A 23410-nucleotide genomic window follows, 5' to 3' on the forward strand; every position below is an offset into this window, starting at 1 on the left:
GTTGTTGTTGTTGTTGTTGTTCTTCACTTACCTTCCAGCCAGTTACACACGAGTTCAGTGACAGAGATTTATGAAGATATGACATCAAAAGCAATGTGCCATAATGGATCAACCTTGGCCAATGGCACCATTTAATCACTTCTTATTTTCCAGTAGACCAATGTTCAGCTGGTGAATGAACACATCATTGATCAATATATTGTAACTGGTATCCATAGCAACCAGTTTCATTAGAGGTTTTGTTTGTTTGTTTTATCGACTCTTTCAGGATACCCTGATGTCACTACAGGAAAGTCCTTTAGACTGTAATTTTCATGCTGGAGACAAAGATGATAATTGACTCACTGAAGAGTAAAATGAGGTCAAGAGAGCAGATATAACCAGCTGTGATGGAGGGATGAAGAGTTTCTAGCATGTAAACAAGATGAATGTTCATGCCACTTTGAGCTCACTCAACACCCACTGCATGGTGTGTTTAACTTTACATCAGTGACTATCCAATGAACCAAGCTGATCGCTGACATGCCATAGTGTCCCTTAAGATTGACAGTATCACACAAATTTAAATGAAATTTAAGAAAAACAAAACAAATTCAGTAGTTATGTCTGCTTATCTAATATGACAATGAAGTATTTGGCACACGCAGTGGTCTTACTAGGTTTGTACTAAAGCTGTTGTAACTTCTGTTACTGTTAGTATTAACTTCAAAAACTAACTACTAACTTCAGTTGCTGAAACTATTTTTGTGCAGTGTTTTTGGTTTCTCTGTGATCTTTAGTAAAGCCAAAAATGCATGAGGTTTCCATGTCACAGACTGGACAAGGGTCCAACAACACATACAGTACATAATAGGGGGACATATTAACAGAATTTAAAACCAAAATAATTAAAACAACAATGGCATGAGCACGATTACATCGATTAGAGGTTCTTGTCGGCTTTGATTCATTTTTGATTAATTGCTCAGGCCTGCTTCCAGCCAAACATCCTCATTTGAGTCCAGCCTGATGCTTTATAACAAATGTTTAAGTGATGAAATAGTTTTGATTAACAAGTTGCAATTTGTTATTTATGTACAATTGGCAACTACAAGGGGAGTGAAACAGAGGTTAGTGGAACAGGAGGCACACTGAAAGTGGGACGTGACTACAGCTCTGTATTGATTAGAAAGCTCAGGTACAAAAACAAGCATTTGTGTTGACTGTTCTGCATCAACACTGAGAAGCTTTGGAAGTCCCGCCATTGAAACTGATGAGTTTGCTTGATTGTGCAATCAGTACATGCCTGCACGTGTGTTGGTGAGGGTGGGGGCGAGGCTGTCGTAGATAAAATTTTAGAAATTAAAACATTTTATTGTTCATTCTGGGTCCCTGCTCCTAAATCTGGTTAACTATTGAATGAGGAAACTGCAAAACGACAAACAAAAAAATTTCAAAAAAAAAAAATATATATACATATGTTGAAAAATGGCATATTTTCTTTGATTACAATCTGGTGACTGACTACCAAAGAAGTTTTGTTCCCTGTTGTTCCCTCAGTAATGTTTGTAAATAAGAAACCTGTCTGTACAGTTGCTGTTTTGGCTGCAGCACAAAGTTCGTTTTTTGGGTTTTTTTTTTTTAATTCACTTTGCCACTTCATTTTGCATAACTAGTGAAAAACAAGGATTTCATAAGCTACAAAAACTTTTATTGGCAATTAATTAGAAATTTAGTGGTGCTAATGCCAAAACCTTTTTGCCAGGACTGCACAGCGTAACGCTTCATGAGATCCTACTAAATATTTAGACACTCTTTGTCTGTTACGTGCATCAGTCTGGTTTCTCTGTTGTCAAGTAATTGATCCCCTAAATAACACACATCTCTCTGACCTTGTTGCCCTCATGATATTGAGTGATAAAATGTGATTGAATTGGATTCACCTTAAGTGCCTGGTGTTTGATTGTTCATTTCTGTAGTGATGTTAAGTTTGAGGATAAGTAGCCCTTTGGTAGTTGTAATCAGCGGAGTGTACACTAGTCTTTTTTTGTTTGTTTTTTTGCAATTCATTTTCTGTTTGTTTAATAAATTAACTAAATGAAATGAATGAGCATAAAATACTGCAAAGTGCCAAGGCATCTCTAGTGCTGTAAAAGAGCAGGTGAATAAGGTTTCAAAACCATTGGCCAGTGCTGTAGTCTCTCTCAGTTAATACCAGTCTATACCTGGCCCTGGGCAGCTTTAGTCAATGTTCCCTTCCATCAGCTCTAATAAACATAACTCTCTTCAACATCCTGGCTCAATGCTCTTCCCAGCTGGCAGCGCTTTCTCCCTCAAACTAACAACACTGCCAGCCAACAGATTACTGCAACTGAGGACATTTCGCACAGAGAAGAGGGCACACTGCACATTTTTATACAATGCAAGAGATAATATGTACTATTTGGACATCATAGTAGGGAGTTGCGTGACTATACACATTTGTATTAATGCATTTTAATTTCCTTAGCATGGAAGGCCGAATATGGTATCAAGAAAAAGCCTGTTACTGAATTCCCAGTACACAGGCTCAGTTGGGTGTATCAAACTGCCACGAACATGCTACAAACTATCTTATAGACATGTTTTTTTTGTGTGTAACGGGTTATGTTTGTCTGTTTGACAGATATGGCAGAACCCATTCAACAGCTAAGCACCAATAACCAAGGACGCAGTCACAGAGAGCAGATCCCGTTTACCCTCCTTGGACGCAAAGAGAAGGTATCACTGGCTTTTACTACTGGATAATGTAGATGGATATAATCACCATCTTCCTATACATTTTAATGTTCTGCATAAATGAGCAGCTGCCAAATAGGTCACCCAGTTTAAAGGACTGGAACATATCTGCACTGAGAAATAGACTTGAATATTTATACCCTCCAAGTATTTGAAAGGTCCATCAAAAAGTTAAGTATACTCTACATAAGAAAGACGGTAAACTACTTAATACAGTGGAGCCATGTTTTTGTCAATAAACCTAAACATGATTAAGCTAATAGCAAGTTTATGTAAATATAATTATATATTTAAGTCTGACATTATTATTATTATTATTATTATTATTATTATTATTATTATTACACCTGAATTACAATCCCCCCCCCCCAATTGTACTACAACACACGTAGGATTTGTACAAATAAATCCTACATGTAAACGACTCCTCTCTACAGATATCCAATAAAAACAAAAACACAAATGTCAATCTACAGTCACGTACATGTTTTCTCTGTGTGAGGGTCAGATCTTTATTTCTGTCAAAGTGATCGTGTCACCCAAAGCTGTTTAAAGTCCTTTGTGAACTGTATAAATAAAATAGGCTAATTGGTTTAACTTGAGTTAATTAGTTCATTAAAACTTGGCCGGAGACTCCAGTTAAACAAAGGGCAGTCACGGCACGCTATTCTTAGAGCAGTTTTGGGCATCTTGTAAATCACACATTTTGCTAACATCCAGAGTCCAGTTTCCTTCCTGAATCCTGGCATAAAACATGCTGTCATTTTAAGTTGATTTTAGATTTACAGATCGCACAACCGTAAGTGAAGAAAAATAAGATTGTTGTACCTGCTTAAGAAAAGTTTCCTATGCATTTAAGAACAAGTTTAAAAAAAAATACTGAGAACTGAGGAAGTTTTGTAGTAAATAAGAGGTTAATTTTATTTGGAAAGCTTAGTGAAGACTCAATTAAAAAAAGAAACAAAACCTGAGTGCATAATTTGCCTTTGTAAAACCTGTAACCTTATTTAAAAAAAGGAAAGAAAATGTGGGTAAAACAAATAATTTTGATTTGAAGTATTTAATATTCACAAGACGTGCTACTTTTATGTACACTTAAAAGGCCAACCACTGTACTTGGTTTCTTGAAATATGCAAATCTGCAGACATTCGTGTCCACAGCTGTCAAAACCTTTGCTCCGTCTACCAGAGTATTCCTAGGATGTTTATGTTTTTGTCTGTGTTTTCTTTGTCAGTGTGGTGAGATCCTGTATGAGAAACGCCACTATGAAAAGGGTCACTGGGCTTGTATAATAATGCGTGAGGAGACGTATGAACAGAGCATTTGCTATGGCTTTATGAGGATAATGAGATACATCTGCCAACACAACTCCTTAGGTGAGTCTAGAAGCAAGAGACTGTTTTACGCATACGATTAGAGGCTGGCAAGCTGATTTAAGCTATTCCTTATATCAGCCTGACAGTGATACTTTGCTTTTTTCTACATGTAGGTGACTATCTGGGCATGACGCTGCCTATTGTAACAGTGGTGCGCACAGATGAGAATCATTCTGCAATGTCCCCTGATGTCACTGTGGCTTACTACCTTCCCACTGAGCACCAGGCCCAGCCCCCCCAACCTCACGACAGCGACATTGTCATTGAGATCTGGCCTGCCACTGTTGTATATACGAGGTTAGTAGCTTAAAAAAAACTTTTCTAAATGAGCTCCCTCCTTTTGTTACTGACTTTACAGTAAGTGATTATTAAGGTTAGAATTTGTGCTTGGTTTTACACTTATAGATCACTCCTTCCCTCTTCCAGAGCCTTTAGCGGTCCCACCAATGAAGTGACCATCATAAACCAGATAAGCACCTTGGCCGAGCTGCTGGAGTCTCCAGGAGTGTGTGTCAACGACTCATTCATCGTGGCCGGCTACACCAACCCTGCTCACAACAACCGTCAGAATGAAATCTGGTTTTTAGAGCGGCGCTAAGGGATAGTGGGATTACGTGGCATCCTACTTGTGACCCTTAACCTTCATAAAGACTCCCTTAACACTGCCCCAGCTTAGCTACAGCCTCAGGTGCAACATCGTCGTCAGTTACCACCACTACTACCTGAAATGACCACCAGCCCAGCAACACTCCAGAAACATCTGGTTTCATCTTTAAATGACAACAAGCTCAACCTCAGTCAGTTTTCCTTTCTGTTCATTTTAGTTAGATCATTTGGCACACAAGAACTGAACTCGACCACTGCCATAGTCTTGTGAACACTACTCAGATGATAGGGTGAAGCGTAGCATTTACCCCTGCTTAAAGATGGCTAACAACCTTTTCCTAAGCACACTGCCCACTAAGTGGTGTCAGAAACATGCAACAGCCTGCTCATCTGCAGAGGAGTCAGGTTTTGTGGTGGACATGCAGCCATATTGTGCTCCCTTCTTTTTTGTTGCGCAGCCACAATATCTTGTTATGGAATGACGCCATCATTCTCTTGCTTATTGAGGCATTTACAGCTCTGCCACAGTTGATCCACTGTTACTTTACCTCTGGATTACATACTTCATTACAGGTTATAGGTTTGTGATAACAGTCACACAGCATATTCTGCATATTCAGTAAAAAGTGCAATATTTATTAGATAACCATAACAACATGGCAGTACCTGGGCCACTAACCTAACCCAATCTAGGTGCATTCAATTGATGAAAATTTAGGAGGGGATTCTGCAGCATCCATCTTGACCTGAACTAGTGGCTTTAACTATAAATAAGCTTGACACAAACGGTGATGTTAATTTAGAAAACAAGCACTTTTGAACGGAACTTGTTCATGTGTGTTTACACTTGAATGTAAATCTACGGGACAAGGGGGTAACACACAGATCACTTCTACAAACCAAATGCTGAAACACTCACTGATATATATATATATTTATTTATTTTTTGCTGAATGACAATCATACAGTACTTATAGATTATATACATCCTTTTCTCTTACAAAAATAATGCAGTGTAACGCATTCCTCATGTTTCAGGTCTTGTACACACACAAGTAGTTACCCAAGTACCTCTTTTTGTGCTTTAAAAATAAACAAAAAACTACTTTTTAGTATTAGTCATCATTCACTAACAATTGCAAATACTACCACTGCTGAGTAGAGACGATGCAAACTCGTTAAGAGATACACAACAGAGAATATAACTGTGATAAAAATAGAAGGCGCAATTCTGATTCAGTTAAACTCATCTTCTATCAAAAGAAGAGTCTATAAAGAGATTGATGGTTTTATTCATTATATTTTAATATAAAATCATTAAACAAATTAATTCAGAACTCCAGCTAACCCTGCAGTTTGCAATAACAGGGATTTTTCTCTTCTGGAAATAAGAGAATCTCTCTTCCAGTGAGATAAACCTGGTAAAGAATTGGCCAAATTATCACAGTGTGAGGATTTTTACCAGAACATTTGTAGCTTTTTTCTTTCTTTTTTTTATGTAGGAAAATACAAGGTAAAAATGATCATTGTGTGAAACGGAGAGCATTACAATTAAGAAAGTTGGTATTGGGTTGGGGAGGTTGCCCAGTCGTAATCTCAAGAAGAACCGGTTAACATCAGTGCATCCAAATCCAAAGACTTTATTCTGCATTAAATGATTGTAGCATTGCTATGATACTCTGTGACATCTGTAGGGTGTAAACTCTTGCAAAGCCATGTTACGTGTAGGTCGGTATTCCCTCTGAGAGCCTAGTTACATAGCAACTGCAAGTGTCTGGATTTAATTTGTTTTTGCTTTTTTTTTTTTTTTTCTCTAGTGTTCTACAAAAGTGTTATGTAATGTGAAAATTAAAGTGTACCAACATGAGCTACTGTAGTTTTTTTTTTTTTTGTTTAATAAAAATGTGCTTGTCTCCTGTCTTTTCAAATCTACTCTGGTGAAGTTTTTACAAGGTTGACATACACGGAGCTTGAGCTCTGCGCAGCTTTTGGCATATTGATGAAGAATTTAGTTTTATTAAATAACGACCAGTCTTATGAGTCAGATGAGCTGATGATAAAGCTCCAGATTTACTATGTAAACTGTTTGGATACAAAGTAGCTGCAGACAAAATTACTCTACTCCTTGCCAAGTACAGCCTAAATAAACAGTCTGAGAAAGGGCAAAAGTCAGATCACTTCATATGCTACCAATTAACCCCACCACACACGCGCGCATTATGAATTACAAATACAACAAATGAGAGGTTTGATTATTTCAATTAAAAAAAAAAAAGGAGCCAGCAGAGACAAAACATGAGGAATAGATTGTGTTATCTGTTGGTGTGCCAAGAAAAACCTAAGGCTGCAAAGCAAATACCTTCCAGGACCCATTATACTTTTATTTTACCTCCAGGGGACTATTCTCTCTTTTTTGTGGTGTCAAGTGTATTAAATAAAAGGTGTCACACCCTGCTTAGATCTGAAATGTAGGACATAGTCCATTTCAAAACATCAAATCAAAATTTATTTATATAGCACATATTAAAACAACAGTGTTGACCATAGTGCTTCACAGTCAGTAAAAGCATGAGACAGTTAAAACAAACAATGAAAGAGGACAACAAACAATAGGTAACAACACAACAAGCTAGACCAGCCAACTAGACAGAATCAAAAGCCAAAGTAAAAAAATAAGTTTTAAGACGTGATTTAAAAGACTGGATAGACTCGGCAGTACGAATATGAACAGGGAGGTTATTCCAGAGTCTAGGTGCCACGGATGCAAAGGCCCGGTCACCTCTCGACTTCATTCGAGTCCTAGGTTGTGCTAGGAGCCTGTGATTGGACGATCTAAGTGCTCTGTTGGGATTGTATGAATCGAGTAGTTCAGAAAGATAGTGTTGAGTTACTGGAGCAAAGTAATTACACAATCCAAAAATAAGGACACAGGCAGTATACAGTAGTCTATCATAGTGCTGCTCGTGGGACAATACAGCACTCTGTGTAACGCCTAAAAGAAATAAAGCCAGCTGACTGGAATTGCATGAAGGCTTAAAGAGTTTTTAGCTTGCAGATGAGACTGAGTAATAATACTGTAATAGATAGTTTTAGTCATAAATATAACCTCATTTAGGTTAATTCAATCTTGTTGGGCAAATTGTTCTTTAATGCATACCTACAGCTCCCATAACAACAACCATAAAAGGTGTAAGCTTTAAGCCAAATATCTTCTGAGCTCAGTAGCCTTTAGATGTGCCGTCATTAAATCCGCACTTAATCGAACCGCAAGAGAAATGCGACTCAAGTCGATATATGGGCAAGCACTGGCCTTTCTAATGTCTGAGCCAAAAGCTGGACGAAAAAACAGAAAAAGCACCTGTATGCATGACTGCTTCATTTTTCTGATTTGTTTAACAGTTACTAAATTGTGCTTGCATGACTGCAGTAATGAATACAAAATAACCCAATGTTTTGGCAGTGGAAAATGGATTTCAGCAGGTTACCAACATCCTCCAATCATAGAGTAATATGAAGAGAAAGAAAAAAACTAAAAGACAAAAGAAAAAAAAAAAAAAAGAACTCTGCCCTGATAACAATAAAGAAAGAATTAGAAGGAAAAGACTAAAAAGGAAGAAAGTGCAACACAGTAAAGAAAAAAAATACAGCGGGTCTAAAATTTCAAATGCAGGTGTCACATTCCTGTTAACCAGCCAGCTGAAACAAATGAAGTGGAGCTGCACACTTAAAGTGCAGAAGACACAAACATGATGAGGAGAGAGCCGATCAGTCTACCAGCACTAAAAGCTAGACCACTGAGTGTAACAGGATGTGGCTTTCAGGACAAATCAATCAATTTAATATGAACTGACCCAGAAAGAACCTCACAGGAAGGAGAAAGAGGTGAAGCTGAAAAAGTTTTTACAGTTGAGGAGTTCTGTTTTTTTAATAACAGAAGGAAGCCAAAACTTACCACAAGGTGGCAGTAAAGCACCAAAGGAAAAACTCTTAGCTGCTCTACAGAATAATGAAAGCAAGCACAGGCAGACAAAAAGCAAAGAAAGAGTTTGTATAAAACTAACTTCCAAAAAATATATAATAAAGTCATGGACTGGATTCTTTCAAACACTGTGCATACAGAAACGCACCATTGACACTTCATTATTTACCTATCACATCACACAGAAACAGCAACCGCCTTCCTCTGGAAGATACTGTATCTGCCACTCCGTAAAAGCTGCTCCAAAACAGCTTGAAAAACACAATAAAGAGCCTAAGGTATTGAACCTAGCATCCAAACATCCTTGGGACATACCAGAATAAACCCCATCTGTGCAACAACCCACCAACCCAAACAATCCAACACCTACAGTATGTCCTCATGCCAGACACATAACCACATAACACACCCTGCCTAAAATCCATGAATGCACTCCATGTTTTGACAGCAGAAAACAACCATACATAATATTTGGCAGATTTTTTTTTAAATGTACCCCTGGTCAGTGCATGTTGGTTGTGGAAACAATAAGCAGCCTATGTGTTCTGCACAAAATAAAAGAACTGACATATTTTATTCCTTGTAGAATTACATTTTTAAAAAGTATAAACAATGTCCTGATCAGAACAGAGACGAAAAACATGACAAATCATTTGCTGCCCCTACCTGCAGGTAGCGTGTCTGGTAAGCTGAAAGGGCCTCACCCAGAGGAACCACAACTTTCTCCAAATTGCGCTGGTGGGAGTGAGCCCGGATGTCAGGACTGTCTTCTGAACGTAGCTCAATATGGGAGATGAGCAAATTGGAGATCACAGATTGCACCGACTGGAAGGATGAAGTGAGGCGGATTGCAGATTAAAGTCTACTCACTTTTAGGTCACAGCGCAGAAAAAAAAAGTGCATCTTTCTCACCTTTGTATCTCCTCCTGGGGTGGCGCTAAGAGCCAGTATGCGGAACTGCAAAGTCTGGCTGCCGAGCAGTTTGATGACCTAATGAAGAAGACCAAGCATTAGACATCATCTCCACTAAATCTGGACAGTTTACATAACTTTTACTGCAAAAACCCCAAAACTAACCATTAAGATTTAGTTCTTTAGTTCACACTTATACAACTTCATGATGTCAAGCTTTGATTATTTCTCCAAAGTGTGTGTACCTGGCAGTAAGCATGGTTGCCCAGCGCTTTGTGTGCTTCATCGATCACCACGCACTTGACCTGCTGGGCCGGGCAGGTGTCTCTGGACAGATCATTAACCATGACCTGAGGCGTGAGGAAGAAGACCCGCTTGGACCTCCAAACCTCTTGTCTCTGCTTTGCTGCTGTGCTACCTATGAAGCGGTAGGTGCAGAATTTGAAAAGGGGGAAGATGGGTGTTGTGCATCAGATTTTATGTGATTTTCTTTTTTTTACCTGTCAGCTCAGCCATGTGTGCTTGTGGGATCCCCATCACTTTATAACAGGCCTCAATCTGTTGGGCCACTAGAGGCTTGGTGGGAGCCATGAAAACAATCTTGCCTGATGGATACCAGCGATAGAAATTGTACATAACCACAGAAGCTATAAAGGTCTTTCCCAGACCAGTGGGAAGACATACCAGAGTGTTCTGAAAGAGGGCAGCCTCTGATATCTTCAGCTGGTACTCCCTGATAGGATAGTTGGTCGGGTAGATCCATACCTTAGCTGAGGAACTGTCAAAGCCAGGGAAGTCAGGATATGTCTGCCCACCTGAGGGGGTTAGAGAGAACGTGGGCTCTTCTGTTCTGGCAGGGTTGTCATGCTGGAAACATTTAGCATTATCAAGCTGGAGGCTTCTTTCAGCTTCATACACGGCGACCACCATCAGATCATCGTCTTCATCTTCATACGCAGGCGTGGGGTCCTCAGTCCCCACTGGGTTCGCTAATGTATATGCTGACCCCTGACCATTTTCAGACCAGAGGGGATAAGAAGGAAGGTGAGCTGTAGCTACCTGGGGACTGTTGCCTGGAGTTGTTCTGGGGCGCCCAGCAGCATTTTTGCCATCTTTTATCGGGTTAACAACTTTGTTTTGGGAGACGGAGACACCCCAAGTCTGAAATAAAGTCTTCTGGTTTGAACCGCCACTCATTTTCATTACCGGCGGCGAAAAACTTTAAGGGGAAAACGCCATGTGAAGAGCAGCAACATTGCAAGAAGACTGTCTAGAACACAAACACCCGGTCATTTCCGCCGACGTTTTCCAAAATAAATCACTTCACGTTGAGAAAAATTATTTTACACAACTATTTATGGTTCATATATTTGTAAACTGTACAAAATTACACTTATGACCATATATGAAAGGTTAATCTGAAAATATGTAAATATGTTGTTATATCTTACAAGGGCAACCTTTTATTTTTTAGATTTGGCACAGGAAGTAAATAAAAGCTTTGAGTTACGCTCCCGCTCTCCGTAGCGGCATAGTCATGTTACCATAGCAATGGAGAGAAGCAAATGGGAGAAAACAATCGTAAATTTGCAGGTAATTTATCTGCTGTCGATGATACATGTTTATACGCAGAGTAATTTTTCAGGGTGTCTTTTCTGTGCTACGTTTAGCTTCCTAGCCACTCTTGCTTTCTCAGGAAAACAGGTGCTAACGTCTGCTATAGTTAGCATTCATTTGATAGTGAGACTACAATTACTCCTTTCCTCGCCACAGGCATGTTCGCGTGGATATCTGGTAAGGAAAGAAGTCTGCAAAGCACGCGAAGACTTTGAAGACATCGTGAAGGAGATTGACGGGCGCCTGACGCATTTAAAGTGGACGGACACGCTGATCTCTATTCCCCAGTTCATAGACACGGTAAGTGGCATTTATGCGAATAAGGGTGGCGTTTAATACTCCACATACAAAATGTTCTCATGCATTTGCTTTTTGCTTTTTCAGGGCAGCCTACGTCCACCACCCAGCAGCCCTGCCACTAAGCCTCTAAATCCAGAGACAGATGTCAGTGCTACTCCCCAGATCCCTGCACTCTCACCAGAGAACAGAGATCATCACTGTGCCCTGCTAGAGAAGACAGAAGCAGAGAGAGATGATTCACAGACCTGTTTACCCAGCAGCAGCTCTATTAGAGGGGAAGGAGAGGGCCAAAGACAAAGCGGTGTGGTGGAGAGCACAGCAGGGTCGTCATCTGTCTGGAGCAGTGTTGAGTTAGATATGAACTATACTCAATCTCATAAAGGTATATTAAAGTTTCACACAAAGTGGACCCATGTTGTGTGCGTGTGTAGAAGGTGTTTTAAAAAATATTGCCTCTTGTTCAGTCTTTAAGAAATTTACAGTCACAATTTTCAAGATTCAAAGAAGATGCATTCACACAGTCCTTAATTTAGTTATAAGGGCTGGTAACTCCCAAAAGGATTAACAAATCTCTTTGGGATTCCTTCTGCCAAATGAAACATGTGTAGTTACCTGCTGTGGTGACCCGTTGTGAATAAAAGAGAAGCCTAATGTAGCTTTTGCCTCTAAAAATAGAATCACAGAAGCTTAAAAAGTAGAATGCAATCAGTGTTCACCTGCATTAATTACACAGTTTGTCTAGCCTCAAATGTGTTAATCCAAAACTGAATTTGGTGAAACCTTTTGAGCCGTTTCGAATTCGCCATCCCTCCATCAGGTTCTCATCGGTACTGCTTGACTCAGGAGGTGCCCCGTACCCCAGAGGCCCTGCGTTTCCATAGAAGCACCCTGACCATGGAGCTGCTCTGGCTTCAGCAGGCAATTGACAGCAGGAAAAAGGTAAGGCTAAGAAAGAGAGAGATGTAGTGCTTCCCTACGTTTATTCAGCAGTGACAGTCTCCCGCTGTAATAAAATTGCTTCTGCTCCATAGTGGAATTTATTTACTGGTTCCCAAACTAAGTTCATCCAGCAGGTCTGAGAAGCAGCCTTCGTTCTAGAGCCTACATCCAACAATCAGATAACAAATGTTAATTTTGCAGTAAGTGTCAACAGTGACTTATTACGGACAGTCCAAACCCCCAAGCTACAAACCTGCACGCTGGATGGTTCGGCCCATTTTCTCCCATGTATTAAGCGTGTAAATCAGGTAGAAGCATGTTTAGCTGTCGGCACCCTTTACCCTCACACTGAGAGCTGATTTAAATCCTTTAATTTATCTTTAACACATTTCGTTGCTTCCGTGAGGCGCCCTTCAGCACCAGAGTGTGTAAATTTGCCAAGATGTGGAGCAACACTTTTTATAGATGTGTTGTCATGCACTGAGAATGCACTCATCCAGACATGCAGAAGAACATGTTACTTTTAGTGACTGTTTTCTTTCTTTTTTCCTACAGTACTTGTCGCTGAAGGATAAACTTAGCGCGTCCTGACGGCATCGTTACCATGAACTGGACTTAAACATGTGGGAGTGATGCCTTCATGTACGCAGGAACCTGCTGCACTGAGTACCTTTTTCGTGTTTGGCATAAGTTAATAAACCTGTATATTGTGTATTTTCATGTATATAAATAAAATAAATGTTATTTTTCTACAACGTTTTCTTTGTTGTGCTGTCTACCGCTTGGGCTTCACTTGGAGCATTAACTGTGCCAGTTTTAGATGGTTTACAATTGTGCATGGAGAAGTTTTGTTCACTAAAGTCCAGGTGAGCATGCTTCCCAGGAGCTCATATTTCTGAGCTATCACTATCACTCATTTCATTAGGAAATTATCCTTCAAATGTTCACAGCAATCTCCTATTAAACACCTGTTGTCCTCTGGTATTTAAGTCCTTATAGAGAACCCAGGGAAAGAAAAATATTTATAAGTTAAAGCTGAACTTTTCCTCGTTACTCCCTTGAGAGATCTTCTGTTGTGCTTGGATATTTAATATTTACGAAAAAGAATCACCTGGCTGTTGCACTTGCTCTCACTTCTATGCTTGATGGATTTGGCCTTTTTTTTTTTTTCTTCTTTTTTTAACCTGCCTGTAGAGGTTATCTTATTGATTCAGCTTACAGCGCAGGAGACCCACCCGTTCTCCCCTCCTCTTGCCTGTCTCTTTTGTTGTGGTTTCTGCCGATGGTTTGGCCCACAAAGCCAGTCATTGCTGGCCACGCTGCTATGGCAACCAGGAAATACTCACCGCCATCAGTGGAGTAGTGTCCGTGTGAGAGTGTTTGAATGTGAAGGGGATAGAGAGGAGCAGAACATGGTGAGGGGGAGCCCAGACAGACCACTACCACAACAACAGCAGAGACTGATCTTCACCTTTGGCTTTTCTGCAGTTTTCCCTCTTAATTCTTCACCGAGCATGTGAGTGACAGAGCATTGTTTGGCACTTTGGAGTGGTAGCTGGATCATTTGTTTGTGTTAATGTGTGACTTTTGGAAATGTGTGAACCCAAAGAATGTAGTGTGTGTGTGTGTGTGTGTGTGTGTGTGTGTGTGTGTGTGTGTGTGTGTGTGTATGAAAAGGTTCAGTAAATGCAATTATTAGGTGCAATGAATGAGAATACATGCATGCATATATGCACTCAGAGATGGCTGCCAGCTCTGCAGCTGCATCTCTGCTGCCTCCAGTGAAGAGCGTGGTGGTGTATAGGAATGGAGACCCCTTCTACAGTGGACGCAGGTTTGTGGTCAACCAGCGACAGGTGGTCACCATGGAGGCCTTTCTGAATGAAGTGACCCAGAGCATCGGTGCCCCTCTTGCCGTCAGGACTCTGTACACCCCCAGGCAGGGCCACCGAGTCACAGACCTGCAGGATCTACGGACAGGAGCCCAGTATGTTGCTGCTGGCTTTGAGAGATTCAAGAAACTCGAGTGAGTACAACAAAATGAAGTTATTTATACTTGATGTCTGGAAAACAGATCAAGTACTGTGTTAGGGTTTTCTTCGTTATATCCCTTGTCTTTATGCACAGTTACCTGAACGTGAGAACAAAAAAGCAACCCACTGCTCGTGAGGAAACCCAGGTAGGCTTTCATTTCATTTCAGTCCTTTTAAGGAATCTGTAACTGATTAATCCTAGCCTAACCAAGAGGAATGCACCACCAGGCTACAGTCATATCAAGCTGATCATTTCAACTCCTTCCAAGTCAAATTTAAAAAGAGTGCAGGATTTTTTGTTTATTGACGCAACCTTATTCGCCTTTAAAAGTGACGACCCATTCTTATGAGCAAGTATTAGCCGTGCATGTCCCCTGTTATCCTCCTATTGAAGTCACAGGCTGGTAGATTAGCGGATATAATGGGCTAATGACTGCACTGTCCATCAAACACTCAGTCACTCAGAACTTGCAGGGTACTCTCATGTGACAGCTTCATTAATTTCAGCGGGATATTGCAACGTCAAATGATTTCATCAAGAAAATTATCCTTTCTCTTCGGCTGAACTCAACCTTTTCAGTAAAATGAAAGGCAGGCAGTGCACAGTGACGAGGATGCTAGGATTAGGCATAATGAAGCTCCCTTAGCATTCACACTAAATTGATTTCAAAGCCACACACACTTTAGAGCCACTCACAACAAGTACTTGTTTTATATTCTGACCTGCTGGCAGGACTGACCTCTTAGTGTTTCTGATGTAGAGCGATCTATTAGTCTTACTTTTATGAACAAAAAACATACATGAGTATAGAATAAGCGTGCATAGATGCTATTTTGGATAAGTGTTTGTTTGTTTTTTAGGTGGGGCCTTTGGCTTTAAAGTCTTACATGTCTGTATTGTGGTTGCTGTGGAGATACACAAGAAGTGTGCCCGTATGTTGAGTGTTTGTGTTTGAAGTTTTTATGCTTCCACCCAGTGTAATCAGGGCTGTGTACATGTTCAGGCAAGCCTAATACTCAAATTCTGAGCCCTCCTTCTGGATTTAGACACATTGTAAATAATTAAACGTCTGCCACTTTAAAGAAGGAAAAAAAACCCAATAACGAGGAGATTATCAGAGCCCACTGATTTAGCTCAGCTAGAGGCAGACATGGATATTGGCTCCAGATTTCATTACTATGCGACGACATGGGTGAGGGCCCTCAGATAAGACACGGCGTGTCTAAATGCACCATCCGAGGAGTCTTGGAGTGACGTCAGTTTCCATGGCTGCAGCACTTGAGCTGATATGAGCTGAATACACTTTTCGGATAATGATTTTCTTGGCGATATGCATGCAGTGGTATTTATGTGCAGGACAGGAATGATGTAAATCTGTTAAGGGAATTTTGAAACTTGATGAAAAATTGACAGCATTTGATGTTCTGCAGTGGCAAGCATCTGATTTTATGTTGGTCCCCTCTAGGTCAAAGCAATCCAGAGGCCGAATGTGTCAGCTAAATGGAGGAAGTATATACCTGTGCCTTGCATTATACAGTGAGTTGGACGAACTGCTTATCGGAGGCATATATACATAGTATCAGAAATGTATTTATTTATTTTTTACATACAGTTTGCTGGCAGTACCATTGCTTTCATTTTGGATTAAATTATCTCTGCACCTACTGGATGAGAGGAAATTTTGTCCTTAAGATCTCCAGAGAATAAACTGCTACTACTGGCTTCCCCTGATGTTTCCTTTAGCAACACTTTTGGGGAGTTTGAAAAAATCAACAACACCCTAATCTTTGCCCTGAAAACAAATATCCACGTTTCCCAGATTTATACCAAAATCAATTTCACATTAAAGTAATGCAACTGTAGGAAGATTTAAAGTATCGTTGCTGTGGCTAATTAAACTATCATTCATTATTCCTTGATTGCTAAATAATTGTTCCTAATCTTTCATTTAAGGAAACCACTGGGAAACTATCTTTTCACAACCAGCTTAGACCAGTAGTAACAATTACCAGTTCTTAACTCTTTCATCACATATCTGCATACAAGAATTAAGATGTTTCTTGTTATGTTCAGCGTTTTTCGAAATGGAGACCTCCTGTGTCCACCGTTCCGATTCATCATTCCTCGGAGCATGCAGCAGGACCTGGATCAGATCTTGAGTCTAATCACAGAGAAGGTCAGCCTAAGGACCGGTGCGGTGCGCAGGTCAGTGACACCATTACACAGAAGGTCAAAAACATTCCCAGTAGCTCTGTGAAATACAAACAGAAAGATCTAATAAAGTAAATATCGAACCCCTGTACGTTTTTCAGGTTGTGTTCTCTAGAAGGAGTGGCCTTGTCCTCAGCTGGGGAGCTGGAGACTGGCCGCTGCTATGTTGCCGTGGGAACTGAGAGGTTCAAGAAACTCCCATATGTGGAGCTATTAATCTCCAAAACTACAGAGAGGTACAATCATGGAAGTTCCTCTGTAAAAAACAAAACAAAACCCGTGCTTGTGTCAGTCTGTGCTAACACATGAATAATAATCAGACGACTGGAAACAAGAAGAGAACAATATCCCACACATTCCTCTCTCCCATTTTTTAATAACTATGTTTCTTCATTTTGTAGATATTACCCTGGGAAGAGAAGGATGTTAAGGAGAGCTGAGGTAATCCTCCTCCTCTCTCTCTGCATTCAGTTACTTGCTTTATTTTCATGTCTTAAAATACAGTTTTAGGATCGTTATTTTCCAGCCTAAATGTCAGGTCTGATTGGCAGCTGTCAGAAGAAAACATTAACAGGCTATGAACATCTTCTGTTTTTCCCCCCATTAGAACAGGAAAGCAGGAAGTGGGCCTGAAGACCAATGCAGTGACTCAGCTCTCCTTGACTCCCCAGAGGTAAAACAAACAAACAAGTCTCCACTGACTTATATTCACACTATATGATGATATATTATGAGTATTTATATAATTTAGTGTTTGTTATGTAACATATTCAATGTGACCCATGAATTTCAGTCAGACGGTCGGAGGGTGAAGTCAACAGGAGATGAAGCTGCAGCCCCACAAGCTTCCCAGCAAAGGAGCAGGAGAGAGGGAGCAGATGAGACCTCTACGTTTTTTGCCAGGCCGGTCAAGATCCGGAAGAATCGAATGCAAACGAGACCACCGCTCAGCAATGGATCTGGTGAGGATTACATGAAATCCAATCAGTCTTAAGGAGTATCTCCACTTTTTGGTGGTAAAAAAACTTTTGATATCTACCCATGACAGGCCAGCCCAGTGTATTTAAAAGTTCAGCACAGAAAAGGAGAGAAGAGGTACGAGGGGCAGAGGAGGTGCAGGAGGATGAAAATACAGCTACAGAGCTTCCTGTTGATCAGGTTAGCTTCAGGCACCTCTGCGTCATTTCAGACTCATAATTGAATAGAAGATAATTAAATGCTAAAATATGACTGAGGTGGGCGCATTTGTCTGCCCTTAATATTATAGAAGTGAGATTAAATCTAAATTTTAATCATATTTCCTTTCCAAAGAGAGCTGCAGAAATAGTGGAGGAGGAGGAATTAACCAACCCAGACGATCCTCTGCAGAACAAACAGATGGTAGGCATTTTTTATGCCACATCTAACATGTTTTGTTAGATATGAGAAATAACACTCATCACTCACTCCTGTACAAGCAAAACCAAAAATACCACTGAATAATAGTTGTCCTGCATGCATGTGGAGTAATTATTAATTCACTGTCACAAGGACAGTACATGCATGCTGCACATTTTGAACAAAAGCATTAAAAAAACACTATTTATTTCTCTCAAGAGACAAGCACAAATTATCAAGGGTGAGCAGCACGACGACGAGGAGCACCCACACAAGTACAGTGGAAAGCAGGTACGGTTCGTGTGGGCGGGTTGTTTACATTTAATCGTAATTCACGTGTTCACATTAAAAGGGTTACCCATTTTTGTTCTTGTGCCGTTAAAAGGCATTACTATCTGAAGAGGAGGAGGAGTCCAAAGCTGAAATACTGGTACACACTCACACCCACGAGTAGCTAATTAATCAATTGAACAAATACAGAACTTCAGCACGTGGAGGCAAAATCTTTGTGACTTTCATTTCAAAAGGAGCTGAAGCAGACGTCTTCAAAGTCGAGGCCTTCGTCGTCTAGCAGCCACGCAGAGCACAGAAAAGAAAAGGCAAGTTTACCAACTTCACACCCTATAACACCATCGCGTTTTTACTGGCATCAATATAACCAAGGCATTAAACTTGTCTTGCTGATAGCTTTTGCCTTTACACTGATTTAGTGTTGTTGCTGTGACAGGAGATCCTGCAGGATGCGCCGTCGGTTGCAACAGAACAAAACCACCATCATCAGGAGGTCACGGCATCCTAACAGTTTCACATCGCATGAACGTTTGATTAAATTAGTAGTACTTTAACTGTGGTAATGAGCCAAATAACAACATTAATGTATGTTTGTTTTATTGTAGAAAATGTAAGCGTGAGAAGTGCAAGCAGAACAAACACTACAACAGGTGGATACACTATCAGAAGCTCTACAAGCTTCAACTAAAACTGATTGAAGTTTATTGTATCGTACACCCGTTTATGACATTGTCCATTCAGTTTTACAGGCATGATTCTTATGTTGATACTGTGTAGATGTTCAATGCTGCAATATATTCACTATGCGTACAGAAAAAAAAAACATTTTTTAGGGTAAATCTTAAACCTATACTGAAAAATGAGTGACTACTAAATGAGTGTTGGGGAACAGTAGTGTTGCCAAGAATTTATTGATTATATATCAGCAACAACACAGGAACAGAGCACAATATTAACAGTCATCTGTACAGTGTCTTGTATCAATTAAATGTGACAATAAACATATATATTACTGTACATGTGACCAATTTCTGAACTCTTTACACAGTTAAAGTCTTTTTCTTTCAAAAGTAGTTTGGAAAATAAAAGCAGTATATTCCTTCATAGTATATTACGAGTAAACAGTAAAAGGAAAGGCGAAAGATGAAAATTTTATCCTCAAGCTATACAACAACATTGTCCCCTCCTGCCTTGCTCTTGCTCTACAGCAGGCTAAAGGCAGCCACCACAAACTGTCCCCATTAAACCAGAAGCTGACATCTACCCCGGGCTTATTTATATGTGGTCTCTGCAGGATCTATGCAGATGCCAGTCAGCTGCGGAGTGTTTAAAAGTAAAAGTTAACAACCACCGCTTTTCTATGCGAGCGTCATAAATCGAGTCAAGCTCTGTGGTGAACTCTCCATGAACCCGCTTCCCCCCCTCAACATGGTGTGAGAGTTTTCTGGACAGGCCTTTTGAAGCTTGAGTTAGTTTAGACACAATTCTCCCATCAGCATCGCCGCTCTCAGGAGCTGCTCTCTGAATCTAAATCGTCCTCTTCAGTCCTGCTCCAGCTTCATTGCCTGTCTTTCCATTTACGGCGAAGGATTTATTTGAAGGCGCAGAGGAATTGGCTTAAATCCTGATCTCCTTCAGTACACGGGTTGGGTCAAATTCTGATTCCCAGTATCTCTGTCAATATCATCAATGGAGCTTATAATACACAGAGTGATGCCAGCCATGGTGAGGAACATTCCTACGACAGCCTCTGCAGACAGATGTGTGGGCAAGGATATCAAGATAGTTAAAGTTAAAAAAATGTATTTATTAATTAGGTACGGTCATGGTACAAAGAAATGTCACCCTCTTTCAGTTCAGTTAGCATGTCTTAGCACAACTTCAGATGAACAACAACATATTAAACTGTGTCATTATTAATTAAACAAAAACTAAACCAAAATACAGACGAAGTGTGTAAAAAATTAAGTACAACTCATTATTCAATAGCTTGCAGAACAATTTTTAACAGCAATAACTTGAAGTAATCATTTTCTGTATGACTCAATCTGTCACATCATTCTGGCCCAATCACCTTTACAATGTTGCTTCAGTTCATTGAGGTTAGCGGGGATTTGTTTAAGCACAGCATTTCAGGTTGACGTCTGGACTTTGACTGGGTCATTGCAACACCTCTATTCTTTTCTTTTGCAGCGATTCTGTTGTATCTGTGGTGTTGCAAGGGTTAGGATCAAGTCACGCTTTAGCTGTCAGACACACATGTAGCCTCTCATTTGACTAGAACACCTTGGCTTACGGATGCTGACACAGTGACTGCAAGGTGCAGTTACTGGTCCTGTGGATGCAGAACAAGTCCAAATCATCACCCCTCCATCACTGTGCTGACTGTTGGTATGAGGTGTCTGTGCTGATTCGCCGTGTTTGATTTTTGCCAAATGTGACTCTGTGCATTATCACCAAACATTTCTATTTTGGTCTTGTCACTCCAAAGGACATTGTTCCAGGAGATTTGCGGTTTGTTCAGCTGCAGCTTTGCAAACCACAGCTCTGCTGCCATGTTCTTTTTAGAAAGCTGAGGCTTTGACCTGGTAACCCTTCGAAACAAGCCATACTTGTTCAGTCTTTTTCTAACTGAACTGTCATAAACTTTAACATTTAACATGCTAACGGAGGCTTGTAGAGTCTGAGATGTAGCTCTTGGTTTTCTTTTTTTTCAAGTTTGTCTGAGAATTGCACAATCTGACCTTGGGATTAATTTCCTGGCATGTCCACTCTCTGGAAGTATGGCAATTGACCTAAATGATTTTCCACCGAATAATGACATCTGTAATCTATTAATCTGGCTTCTAAATACCCTATTAATTCCTGTAGAAGAAGAAGTTAGGTTGCATTTAGCGTTTCACATAATCCTTCTGCATTTGGCTTAGTTTATGTTACATAAATAATGACAGCGTGTAATATGCTATGTTCTTTAGTACAACCGACACTGTATTTACTTAATTTGAAGAACTGCAAAGCATCAGATGATTTTTATTGCTTCCTGATATGTAAAACCTTTGAATTAGAGAGTGGTTAATTTTCTTTTTAATCATGACTCTAAACAGCTTAAAGTCTGACTTTCAAAATCAGCATCTGAATCTTTCCTTTTCTAGATAAATACCACCGGTTGTGTGACTGGCCTCATTATTTTAAAAAAAGCAAACAAATGTAGTGTTATCACATGAGTGACTTACGTTTGCCTCCAATTTCTTCCCCCAGAAACTTGCCAGTTAGCAGAGTGCAAAGGAGGGTGAGGGAGTTGGCTACAGGAACAGCAAATGATAACTCTGGATGAGAAGAAAGGTTTTTTAAAAAAAATAATGAATTTCTAGTCTACAAAGAAGGCATACAGTGACAGTCTGTGTCAAGTAAAGCAATAAAAGTAATTTCTCAAACATGTTCCATTAAGTATGATGATTTTCTGCTTGTAGTGTTTAAAAGAAATTACATTTAACATTTATCCAGTAAGCCATGTGAAAAACTAATCTACGGTGGCTTATTGGCATTTGATACAGGAAATTCTGGTATGATCTGATATGAAGTAAATATAGGGCCAGTAATACTGATACTAAACAAATACCGATACTTTTAGCCTATACATATAGCTTATATAGGTATATCAGTGTGTCATGATTCATGGGATGAATCATCATTTGAAATTTTGAACACATTTTAATGACCATTAAAACTTTGTGATTTACTGTGATTTTTGACTACTTTTCAAAATAATAACACTTATAACTTAAACACTTATAAGGTTTTCATGCATTCAAAAACAGTTTTTTTTTTTTTTGGAGACCTGGAATGTAAATGTACCTGGCTCTAAAGCACTTTGGGTCAACTTCTGTTGTTTAATTATGCTGTAGGCTATAAATAAACAGACAGATAGTCAACACAAAAAGGTTCAGCCATTCTTCATAGCGCATGTTTGAGATATATTTCCAAAAAACAACAACCCCAAAACACTTTATTTAACACAGAAACAAAATATCGATCGGATACAATACCACCGCTGGTATCGATACATTCGATATTTGGCCCGATCCGCACACCTCTATTGGTAAGTTCTCATTAGTGTTTCAGGCTACACTTGTGCTAGGTCTCACCTGTGGTTGAAAGTGTGTAATAGTAGACCACTGAACCACTCTGGTTTAACAGAAATGGGACCAGGTACTGTAGAGCAACACAAGGGAGAGGGAGCAACTGAGCCAGTTACAGTAACATACAGTCTACCTTAAAATGCGCGAATCTGCTGTCTCAAAACCTACCTTGATGTTAAGAAAGAGAAACCTGAGCTCCGCCAGCAGCTGTGCCACTTTGCTGGTTTTTGTCACATTTTCTATCCCCTCGGTGCCTCTCTTTAGGAAAGGGTTGGTGCAGCCCCACAGCACTGACACCAACAGGAGACTCAGCAGCTCGACTGCAACACATTAAAACGAGCTTACTTCCTTAGCTTAGGTAGTAAGATGCTAACTACTCCTGGCTTAGCTTTGCGTTGTTAATTCTGGTGAGGAGGTGGAAACTTGCAAATATACATTTAAAATGAAAATACAGACGAAATATTCAAATTCTTGACAACTAATATGATTTTTAAGGGAAACAATAGATTATGGCCAACTCACCTACGGTCACCATCGTCCTGGTTGTCAACAGTCGCTATAAGTCGCGTTCAAGATTGTTTTCAGTTGTTAGCGAACATTATTCAAACGAATAAATTCATAGTGCAAGAATTTAAAGTGCAAATCCTTAAACTTGTCCAAGAAATGTGCAAAAATAAATTGGTGAGGACTGTTTCTCTCATTTGCAGCTTCTGGTCGTTGGAGTTTGCGAACAGTTCTTGCCCTCTTGAACGCAGCTTTGAGGCTTTCCAGTCATTACATTACAGACTACCAGCAGAGGGCGCAGGGACTCACTCTTCCGCTTCCAAATATTATTTGTACTACTACCGTACTACTATTATTATTCTCTGTG

The 23410-nt window shown here is 40.0% G+C and overlaps 5 protein-coding genes across 8 annotated transcripts in view; 3 read left to right on the forward strand and 2 right to left on the reverse strand.

Moving 5' to 3' along the window:
- soul3 (heme-binding protein soul3) overlaps positions 1-6551 on the forward strand; it is a 10837-nt gene extending 4286 nt beyond the window's left edge. The window contains exons 2-5 of one of the 2 annotated variants that reach the window (XM_014334640.2): positions 2645-2739; positions 3993-4134; positions 4248-4431; positions 4540-6551. In XM_014334640.2, the coding sequence (XP_014190126.1) occupies positions 2645-2739; positions 3993-4134; positions 4248-4431; positions 4540-4732 (614 nt within the window). In that variant the 3' untranslated portion in view covers positions 4733-6551. The remainder of the gene's footprint in view (positions 1-2644; positions 2740-3992; positions 4135-4247; positions 4432-4539) is intronic. The other variant, XM_005925685.3, reaches the window with a different exon arrangement.
- Positions 1-10913, reverse strand: part of fancm (FA complementation group M) — a 40417-nt gene extending 29504 nt beyond the window's left edge. For both annotated transcript variants that reach the window (XM_014334638.2, XM_005925686.2), the window contains exons 1-4: positions 10132-10913; positions 9877-10049; positions 9632-9709; positions 9386-9544 (exon numbers count right to left, since the gene is read on the reverse strand). In XM_014334638.2, coding sequence (XP_014190124.1) covers positions 9386-9544; positions 9632-9709; positions 9877-10049; positions 10132-10834 — 1113 coding nt within the window. In that variant the 5' untranslated portion in view covers positions 10835-10913. The remainder of the gene's footprint in view (positions 1-9385; positions 9545-9631; positions 9710-9876; positions 10050-10131) is intronic.
- Positions 10914-11126: 213 nt separating this feature from the next.
- Positions 11127-13239, forward strand: iqcc (IQ motif containing C). Its single transcript, XM_005925680.2, has 5 exons — positions 11127-11224; positions 11405-11548; positions 11633-11930; positions 12366-12487; positions 13043-13239. Exons 1-5 carry the CDS (start codon positions 11183-11185, stop codon positions 13076-13078), a joined length of 642 nt encoding a protein of 213 aa, XP_005925742.1. The 5' UTR covers positions 11127-11182; the 3' UTR covers positions 13079-13239.
- A 75-nt stretch (positions 13240-13314) lies between these two features.
- On the forward strand, positions 13315-18969 carry dcdc2b (doublecortin domain containing 2B). 2 transcript variants are annotated; one of them, XM_005925681.2, is made up of 15 exons: positions 13315-14003; positions 14228-14513; positions 14615-14666; positions 15987-16057; positions 16595-16726; positions 16834-16968; positions 17134-17173; positions 17340-17405; positions 17526-17694; positions 17781-17890; positions 18044-18112; positions 18329-18400; positions 18495-18539; positions 18637-18708; positions 18837-18969. In XM_005925681.2, the coding sequence occupies exons 2-15, from the start codon at positions 14230-14232 to the stop codon at positions 18906-18908; spliced, it is 1389 nt and encodes a 462-aa protein (XP_005925743.1). In that variant the 5' UTR covers positions 13315-14003; positions 14228-14229; the 3' UTR covers positions 18909-18969. The 2 variants fall into 2 exon arrangements, with proteins under 2 accessions (XP_005925743.1, XP_042078386.1); XM_042222452.1 differs by having other exon boundaries at positions 18637-18963.
- Positions 18970-19292: 323 nt separating this feature from the next.
- tmem234 (transmembrane protein 234) lies at positions 19293-23329 on the reverse strand. Its single transcript, XM_005925682.2, has 5 exons — positions 23062-23329; positions 22708-22859; positions 22546-22612; positions 21634-21726; positions 19293-20150 (listed from the first exon to the last, which is right to left on the reverse strand). Exons 1-5 carry the CDS (start codon positions 23072-23074, stop codon positions 20035-20037), a joined length of 441 nt encoding a protein of 146 aa, XP_005925744.1. The 5' UTR covers positions 23075-23329; the 3' UTR covers positions 19293-20034.
- Positions 23330-23410: the final 81 nt, after the last annotated feature.

Source organism: Haplochromis burtoni, unplaced genomic scaffold (genome assembly GCF_018398535.1).
Source record: "Haplochromis burtoni strain Fernald_Lab_line unplaced genomic scaffold, NCSU_Asbu1 Contig_86, whole genome shotgun sequence".
Lineage (NCBI taxonomy): Eukaryota > Metazoa > Chordata > Actinopteri > Cichliformes > Cichlidae > Haplochromis > Haplochromis burtoni.